General features: G+C 42.0%; 1 protein-coding gene and 1 long non-coding RNA gene across 4 annotated transcripts; one reads left to right on the top strand and one right to left on the bottom strand.

Moving 5' to 3' along the window:
- Window positions 1-217: 217 nt before the first annotated feature.
- On the bottom strand, window positions 218-2,313 carry LOC134867559 (uncharacterized). Its single transcript, XR_010166148.1, has 3 exons — window positions 2,203-2,313; window positions 1,696-1,981; window positions 218-1,553 (listed from the first exon to the last, which is right to left on the bottom strand). It is a non-coding gene; the product is annotated as an uncharacterized LOC134867559 (long non-coding RNA).
- Window positions 2,314-3,552: 1,239 nt separating this feature from the next.
- ndufv3 (NADH:ubiquinone oxidoreductase subunit V3) lies at window positions 3,553-9,444 on the top strand. 3 transcript variants are annotated; one of them, XM_063888575.1, is made up of 5 exons: window positions 3,553-3,808; window positions 5,051-5,171; window positions 5,835-6,028; window positions 6,068-7,322; window positions 9,113-9,444. In XM_063888575.1, exons 1-5 carry the CDS (start codon window positions 3,764-3,766, stop codon window positions 9,262-9,264), a joined length of 1,767 nt encoding a protein of 588 aa, XP_063744645.1. In that variant the 5' UTR covers window positions 3,553-3,763; the 3' UTR covers window positions 9,265-9,444. The 3 variants fall into 3 exon arrangements, with proteins under 3 accessions (XP_063744645.1, XP_063744643.1, XP_063744644.1); XM_063888573.1 differs by having other exon boundaries at window positions 5,835-7,322; XM_063888574.1 differs by having other exon boundaries at window positions 5,838-7,322.
- The last annotated feature ends 311 nt before the right edge of the window (window positions 9,445-9,755 follow it).

Consider the following 9,755-nt stretch of genomic DNA (forward strand, 5'->3'; position numbering starts at 1 on the left):
ACCAAGGCAGCAACGAGACACCAAAGCACAGCTGGGCACTTGGAAGCACTGGTGCTTTTGAAAACCTTTGGGGACACCCGAGTGGATCTACAGCTCAACGAACAAGTGCGCAGGGAAACGGAGCTCCACAACGAAAGGGTGAGCAAAAATAGGGAATTATTGAAAGACTGATTGATTGTGTCCTGTTTTTGGGTAAACAGGAACTTTCATTTAGGGGACACGATGAAAGCGCCGAGTCCAGAAACAGAGGAAACTACATGGAGCTTCTTTCTTTTCTTGCTGAGAACAACACAGATTTGCATTACCACCTGTACACAAACAACATGTTTACTGGGACGTCAGGCAAAATACAAAACGACCTGATTTATGATATTGCTGAAGTGTTTGGAGAAGAGATCAAAATGAAGATTAAAAAAGCACCCTTTGTCGCTGTTATGGTGGACGAGACGTCAGACGTGGGTAATGTAGCACAGCTGGCACTTGTTCTGCGTTATGTGACAGGACACAGGTGTCAAGGAGCGGTTTGTCAGATAATCTGATTAATTAAGTTAACTGTAAATGCTGATGTATTGATTATAAATGCTTCAGAAATATTAATATAACTCTGTTGTACTTGACTATGTTAAGGTGATGCAACGCCCGGTTATACTGTGTTTCTGTCTAAATGTATAGTTTCTAGAGCCATGGCGTCATAATGATGGTATTAAGAGGTGGAATAATTCAGGTAGGACTGTGTAGGACATCACTGAAGGCCTAGGTGTGAAATGCACGGCCCGCCACTGCCTTCAGCAAATATTAGTGCTGATATATATGAGTGCTCGCAAAAAGTAATCACTAAAAAATGACTAGTGAAAGAAGTTCCAACTTAGGGAGAATGGATAAACAGTGTAAATGACTTGTTTCATATGGAAAAACTGCATTTTTCTTTAAAACTCTATAGTGACAAATTTGACAATAACTGGTCCAAATGGGTTTACACATGAAGAGGGTTGTTGGATAAGACCTCGGGTTTTTTTCTCTGGTACAGTGGATCTGTGGCTTCTTCCTGGTTTCCTGTGTGCGATTTTGCTTGCATGACCACTCTACAATTGTTTTATACATGTCTCTACCAGTCTCTTATGCTGGACTGGAATCCACACACATTTGTTGTGAGCCCGTATTGGGGGACGGTGCCCCATGGTACTGGACTAATTGCTGTGAATATATTCGTGTAACGTATTGCCTCTGGTGACCTATATGTTGTTTGTTACAATTTTGTTGTAATGTGTTTTTAAAAAAGTATATATATAAAAATAAAAAGTATGACTGAATATGTGATGGTGATGTTGGACAGAAAGCAGGAGGAAACGTGTTCCAAGCATGGACTGTAAAGTTCCGGGTACATGTGTAACATATTTAATATGGTTTTAGTTAATTCTAGTAAAGTGGGAAACTACACCTTCTGCTGTTTTAAAATGTGACGTACACTTAAAATGGATGGCAAAGGACTGTGGAAATCCTCCTTGCTCTACCGTTGCTATGGGCAACATGGAAGGTAGCGGCACTATTAATGTCTGTAAAACAAAAAAAGAAAAACAATTATTGGAAAAACATTTTAGAAGTTAATTTAGTTCAATTTTGTGGATATAAATTGTTGGTGATAGATTCAACATGTTTTGCTAGTTTTTGTATGTATTCTATGATTGATAATCTTACTTTGCTGCGATGCCCTCTGTTGGAACTGAGCGCAGTACTGAGCGACTGTTGCCCTCTGTTTCACTGTTAAATCTCAAACAGCCCCAGTGGTTTTTTGATAGCGAAGGAGACATCACACGTGTTCTGTCCTAGCTGCGCGCTCCTTTGCCCAACTTGACAGACAGCTAACACTCTGAGGGCTAAACTAGCAAATAAAAGACTTGGAAGCAGAAGTGTATTTCCTTTGTTGTTTACTTCTTTCTTTTCTTCTATTGAAGTGTTTTTCCCTTCCCAGATATTTGTAAAACTGCAAGTAAACAAATAGTACAAATTAAAGAATATATTGGTTCACGTTGCACAAAGGTACATATAGCCTAACAGGCAAATGTTAGCTATAATGCTAAACACGCTACATTAAGGCAGGGTTTCATATTTAATCTAATGATGCTAGTTTCCCAAAAACGTTTTCCATCACATTAAACAGACTACAAAACAAACAGTGGCTCATACAGTATTTTGTGTACTTACAAGTAAAGCCTTCTCAAGCATGAACGTGTTAAGTAAGTGACCATCAACTTCTAGGTAAGACAGAGTACGAGTACAACTATTGCGAATGCACGTTAACTTCCTGTTAGTGCTTGCCTATCTCAAAATTAACCACAAGGTGGCAGTAAAACACCATATTTAAACGTGTGCCATGACAACACGTGTCTTATTTATATATCAGAAACAAACTCTTGAAAGGGGTTTATCTGTTTACTAAGTGTGGACATGGATATAGTATTATTCGCAATATATTACTAAACTTTGATTTTTTTTCATACCGGTGTTCCAGTTAAACTGGATTCCGGTTCAACTGGTGGCGTTTGTTTACGTGTGACCAGACTATTAAAAAAAAAACTCGGCGAAAAAACGTAAGCATTACTTCATGTGGATGTGCATGTGTAGATCACCTACAGACAACAACACAAAATATGCTGGCCAAGAAATAGATGGCTGATCCCCTGATCATCAAAGGGACCAGCCACCAGTTTCATCAACAATTGACAAAATAAGTCCATAATTACCCGTTTCCAGAGTGTCTGCTTGTATTTCTTGTACTTGTGGAAATGTAGGGCTGGACTGAGGTGGGGATGGGGACTGAGGTGAGGATGGGTCAGTAATTGCGGATGGGGAACCAGTTTGCCATTTGTGCGGCAAACGTGGTATGGCTCTATGGCCGAGTTGGTTATGGAAGGTCTTGCCCTTCTTTGACATTATGTCAGCACTTTTTCCATCCATGCTGACGATTATAAATGGCCTGTCTAAACAGCTATATATCCTTTGCCACCTAATTTGCTAATTGACTTCATCCAGTGATCAATTTCAATTTCAATGTCATTGTTGTTTTTCCAAATTGTTGGGAACAGCTACAAGCAAATAGTCAATAATACATATTCAGCTTGTTGCTTCAACGTCTGAAAAGTAGCTCAGGCCATTAGCGGTAAGGCAGGGGATTAATACCTTTTGAAAGCATGACTGGGTTCGTATCTCACAGCGGCTATTTTCATAGCGTTTGATATGTGCTTTGTAATGGTCACTATATGCACTTTTTAAGCAAAACAACAAAGCAATATCCTTTCAGATGGCCATGCTTGTGTTTTGTCCGTAACACATGGCTTTTGCATTCATTTTTTAGGCTTGCGTTGGCAGCGTCTGCCTGTGTCATATTGTGAATGTCACCAGTTAACATGGTGGGGTTTATTTCATCCATGTTAAACGGTGATTTGTAAACAGCTGACAAGAACTGACAAGATGTATATGGTTCAAGCAGGACATTGTTTCAGCCGGTCGGTGGCGTAATGAGTAACATTCATGGTTGATATATATATTGCCCAAATGTACGGGTTCGAATCCTGTCGCTAGAGTATGAATGTTGTTTATTTTCATTTTTATTTTTTGGCAGCGTATTTTGTGTTGTTGTCTGTAGGTGATCTCGACACCAGTTAAACCGGAATCCGGTTAAACTGGAACACCGGTATTGTTGTGGAAGTGGAACTCTTAGGGTTACTTACATTTTCCGGCCGGAGCATAACACTGTGAACACAAAATGGCGACCTCCTTGCTGCGGTTAGGGCGACTGGGTTCCCTGAAGGTAATAATGTTTGAATTGTCTCCCAGCCGTCTGCATGTAGTCTTGTTGAATAGCACACTGAGCAGGGTTCCCTGACAGTTACTCCGTCGCAGTGGACCTGAATCCCTGACTCCACTCTGGTCTCCTTCGCACTGACCCCGGGACGTCTTTCTATCTGCATTGGGAAAAAGGGCATAGACTTTTCTCTAACCTTAAACACAGCTGAAGTAAACCACACCTGAGCTACTAGAGTCACGTCTACCATAACTATATTATGACCACTTTGTTAATAAAGCGTAAACTCTAAACTTCCGGATGGAAACTTTAACACACGACCTTTTTTTCCGTCTAGAATGAAGTTAGCTACTTTACTATTTACTGTGTACAGACAGTGATATATACATAACTTAAAACCGCATGACAGAAATAATTGCTTGTCAAAACACCAAATACTACAATATGTATTTTTCCTGCTATGACATGTCCTGGTATTTGGCATTATGTGTTTAATATCCTGAGCGCCATCTAGCAGTGGCTGCTAATCCTATTCTCTGACATGTACGGTGTGCTTTACTTAGATTATGTTGAAAATAATAATAGATAATAATTATTTGTTGTTGGTTAAAATTGCAAATAGAATACCTTACCATGAAGTTACCTTAAGGAAAAAAAACATTTAAAACACAATATTGCAACAGTGGCGTTCATCCATACGCCTTTAGACCCGTTTCGCTTCACCGGACCTATGATAAGTTAATAAACATTGATACTGCTGTTGGAAGAACAGCTAGAGGGAGTTTAACATATGAAATAAACAGATATTAAAAAGATTACAACCTGGACATAATTGATAAGAACACATTGTGACATTTAACAAAGTTAATATTATCATAGTATATATCACAATAAGCTATAACCCAAGTTCTGGTGCCACAAAGTCAATGAACAACTAGCCACAGTATCGGCATACAAATCCAGAACAATTAAGTAACATTTTTCTCATTTAAGGCAAGATGACAACAGCTGTTGCTCACTAAATTACAGCAGACGACACATAACATCTGGATTCAACACAAAATATGGATCTTACACCCATTAAATAAAAAGCTCCGTACAATAATGTAGGATGATCTCATGGCATCGTAATATGAATCTATATCAATGTTAGAGAAAAGAGGAGGGGTGGTGGTCCACAGCCTGTTCTGTTTTTGCTGCATTTTTAATGTTGAATGCGCTTGTCTGTGTGTGTTTGCTTCTCCGCAGTGTCTCCACCAGGAGAGCTGGCGCATCCTGAGGAACCGCCCGGCTGCTCTGTTCTGCTCTCAGACTGAAGGGCCCCCACAGCCCCCACAGTCAGCACAGAGGACAGAGACTGCAGGCAAGAGTAAGGCCCTATGAATCTGATCATTTTAGAAAGTTTAAAATTCAAGCTTTAAAGTTTTGCTGGCTTATTCCTATTTTGTACTAATCTTAAACCCTTTTTATGTTTGTCCATTATATTATGTACAATTTATGATAAAGTTATTCTGATCTTAAACCTTAACGTATAACTTTTTTTTCACAGTGAGGGAAATGTGCTTATTTCCATCCAGTCTGCAGTAGTTCAGGTGTTGCTGATTGTTTGAATTTTTGAATTGTGCATATAAGTAGTGTACAGTACAAACCATCTTACCTTTTAAGTTCTTGTATTTTGTTGTAATTCTTTCTCTTATTTGGACATTTCCAGGAAAGCATAAATGGGTACAGGATAAAGTGAACTTTGATTCCCAGTCGAGGTCATACCTCTTTACTGTAAATGTTTTCTTATTCAACCACTCTTATCCTATTTACAATTTTCCTCAACAGCAGAGGTTCAAGATGAGAGAGCAACCTTGCTAGCTTACAAGACAGCCGTTACCTTCCCAGTTAGACTTTCAGAGCATGGAGTTTTTCTACAGCAGGGTCCAGGTGTAGCTGAACTTTGATTCCCAGTCGAGGTCATACCTCTTTACTGTAAAATGTTTTCCTATTCAACCACTCTTATCCTATTTACAATTTTCCTCAACAGCAGAGGTTCAAGATGAGAGAGCAACCTTGCTAGCCTACAAGACAGCCGTTACCTTCCCAGTTAGACTTTCAGAGCCTGGAGTTTTTCTACAGCAGGGTCCAGGTGTAGCTGAATCCGTGGCCAGCCCCACTGCAGCTGCAGAAAGAGCTGTAGCTGCTGCCAGTGAGGCAGCCCCAGCTGCTGCTGAGACTCCGGCTGCTGCTGAGACTCCAGCTGAAGCTGTGACATCAGCTGCTGCTGCTGAGACTCCAGCTGAAGCTGTGACATCAGCTGCTGCTGCTGAGACTCCAGCTGCTGCTCAGGTTATCATTAACACAGCTACACCTGTAGTTGACGCAACCCCCCCAGCTGCTGAGCCCCTGTTTGATGCAAGTGAAACCTCAGCACCAGTAGAACCTCCTATCACAGCCCCCACAGCAGACGATGCAGTCACAGCCTCCAACACAAACGATGTCGTCGCAGCCTCCACCGCAGCCGCAGAGGATGCAGTCGCTGTTGCCATAGCCTCCTCTGAGCCGGTTGATCCTGCAGCTGATGGATCACCATCATCCTCCTCATCATCTAGTGACTCTGACTCTGACTCTGACTCAGACTCAGACTCTGAGGACGAGAATTCAGAAAAGGCTGAAACAAAGACCCCCGCACCAGAAGTGAGGGATTCCAGTTTGGAACAAATAGCAGAAGTCCAGGAGGTTGCATCAGATGTAAAAGATGGCACGAATGAAGCGAAGAAGGAAGTTCCCCCAGAACCTGAAGCTACTCCTGCCTGTTCAGCAGCAGAAGCTGCTCCAGCTCCAGCCACCAGCGAGGCACCCAGTGTTAGCTCTGAGGAGTTTGTAGACCCCGCTCCTGAGATCTGCATTGCCACCCGGTACACTGTGACTAGCCAAGGAGTTTCAGCTGAAGCTGTAGTAGAACCTGCCTCAGAAGTGAAAGAAGATGTGGCATCTCCTGCCATCCCTGATGACCGTGTAGAAGATTCAACTTCAGAAAAAACTGATGTTCCTGTAGAAGCCACGGAGCCCCCTTCTGCTGAAGATCCTGCAGAAGCTGCCGAAGCTCTTCTAAAAGCTACTGAAGCTGATCCTGTAGAAGCTGTGGAGAGCACAGAGGACCTGGTGGACCCGGCTCCTGCCATAGCCCCCTCTGAGGCTGCAGCAGAAGTTTCCGCGCCTGAGGAGCTGCTGGACACAGCTCCAGTTTTAGCTGAAGCCTCCCCTGCAGAAGCTGCAGTTGAAGACACTGAGCCTGTGGAGGGCACAGAGGAGCTGGTGGACCCAGCTGCAGTTGGAGCTGAAGCTGACCCTGCAGGAGATGCTGCAGGGCCTGTGGAAGTTGAAGCTGCCCCCGCTGAAGCAGCTGCTGAGGCTGCAGCTGAAGGTTCTGCCCCTGAGGAGAGCCCAGAGGAGCTTGTGGACCCGGCTCCAGTCATAGCTGAAGCTGCAGGAGAGGAGCTGCAGGAAGAAGCCCCAGTTGAAGCATCTGAGGGTACACACTACACTACTACTCCCCACATATTTTCCTCTCTCTTTCCTGTCTGTGGATCTGTGAGCCATACAGATGAAACTACCTATCCCCTGTCTCTCCCCAAACACTCACTGCTAACAGGGTTACCTCCCTCACATACAGTAGGTGCTGTTGCCTCCACAGCTCCTTTTGAAATATATTCTTCTTTTGCTTGTCTCATCACTGTCTCAGCTAACCTCCCATTGCCATGGCCTTCAGTTTGGCTGCTTAAGCACGGGGTGGATGCATTGCATGTGTATTATGCTTGCTGGGCTTTTGGGCGTATTCCTTGACCTTATCCATTTTCTGCATTTAAGTATGACCTTTGCTTGCATTTTTTTGTAATAGAAATGTAGACTTTTCTGTCTTTGACCAACATAGATCAAGTAGAAGTTGCTGTTGCAGACGACAATCATTCAGCTTGCATCTACTTTCTTCCCCTCTTTTTCTGAGTCTGGAATCATCCACCTATCTTTAACCTTTTAAGTCTTACTCGCTTAGCCTCCCCGCAGTGGCAACATCCATCTTCACACTCAGAGTATTTCTCCTCCTATTTGACTTTTTTTACATGTTGTTCAATTTGGCGCATTCTTGTCATTTGCTTGTATGAAACTTGGTTCACAGTTTTTTGTGTTAATGGTAAGGGTTACAGGTAATGATGCCATTGTTTGAATTCATCGTGCCAGGTAATGTTATTGCTAACAGTAGTGTTAAAGTGCACATGGCCGTATGGTGTTACCGTGAAGACGTGTCCCTGACAGCAGCCGGACGAGTTCTAGCTGGTATTGAATGGTGTCAGAGGAAGTGTTTCACAAAGCAGGGTTACACAGTAACAAAAAACATTATGTTACAGTCATAATAAGAATACCAACCAATGTTCACTGATGCACATGAATGTGACTGAACTCCTGGAACTAAACCCCTTAGGTACACTTTTCTGCCCAACACTTCCTTGGAACAACTGGGTGACTCTGCTTCCTGGAACAGCCACCTCACCTTGTCATTAATCTCACCACTTGTTTATTTCTTTCTTTTAAACTACATGAATTAGTTCTTTACCCCATTGCCTGTGGGATGTTCACGGTGTTGATTAATGATGTCTTAACTGTGTTTCTCTGACTTTGGAAGTGTAATGTCTGTCTTACATGTTGTTTATAACTTTACTGTCACAGCCTGCTATGTGATTTTCCAAACAGATTTAGATGTGAAAGTAGTTTCAAGAACATTTAGCACCTTTTGTTTAATCCAAAGCATTTAAACCTTTTCTCCTACACGCCATGATTTGGACTTTTTTCAAATCAATCTCATGCCAGTATCATTATTTCTCTACTTTAAGTGGCCTTCATTGTCTGCTAGCACGTTACCTTCAAATACTTTCCCCTCACAAACATGATCCTTGAGGCTTTTCACACCAGTGTGTCTCCACACTGTTGGGGGTAATGTAGCCTACCACCATAGGAAATGCCCCACAATAAACCACCTTTGTCTCATGTGTGAATATGTAAATGTCCTGTCCCTTTTAAAAAAATCTTATCAAATATCTTCAGACCAAGACACATTTCTTCTCACCCACTAGTTTGTCAGAAAAGCTATATCAACTCCTAATCACAACTATTGATGCCTGAAAATCAGTTGCATTGAGGAGAACACTGGAGAAGACCTAGTAGTGCATATGAATAATATTTTATTTGAATGAATGCATAAACAGCAGGAAGATTTGCCAGCTTTTTCTTACATGCCCCTCCCCCCCCCCCCCCCATCTCCTTTTGCAGAGGCTGCAGCACCTCCGGAGCCCAATGAGCCTTTTGACAACAGCACTTATCAAAACAACCAGCACCACAACTACACCCCCTTCACGTTTGCAGACCTGGATGTAGAGATGGCTAAATTCCGCCTCCCACAGCCCTCCTCCATCAGACACTAGAAGAGCCGGCTTCGCTGCAAACCTTTATATTGATAAAAGATTATGCTGATGGTGAAGCCCTTTTTATTGTGATTATCCCCTCACCTCTCAGTTATGCATAATAATAATAATAATAATAATAATAATAATAATAATGTGCTGTTAAAATGTTATATCAATAAAGTACACAAATTAAAAAGATCTGTTTTGCCTTGTCTGATTCTGTTTTGTTTTTAATAAAGGAATAGGCGTATATAAAGGGATGGACAAAGATCAAACGCTTCTTTTCTGCAGCTTTTCTGCCTAAGGGGGTCATTTGAATAGAGCTGATTGTGCAAGTGGTTCACCCCTTTCTGTTGTAATTATTACACATTTTCACTCCCTTAGCCTGCTTGCAAATACTGTCCTAATTATCCCAGCTATATAGATTATAACTTTTAGTAGTAAACAATCTGCTTTTGTGGAGAATATCATGATCAATTATGAATAAAGGAGTATATAGCTGGAGATAC

This window comes from Eleginops maclovinus, chromosome 7 (assembly GCF_036324505.1).
Source record: "Eleginops maclovinus isolate JMC-PN-2008 ecotype Puerto Natales chromosome 7, JC_Emac_rtc_rv5, whole genome shotgun sequence".
Classification (NCBI taxonomy): Eukaryota; Metazoa; Chordata; class Actinopteri; order Perciformes; family Eleginopidae; genus Eleginops; species Eleginops maclovinus.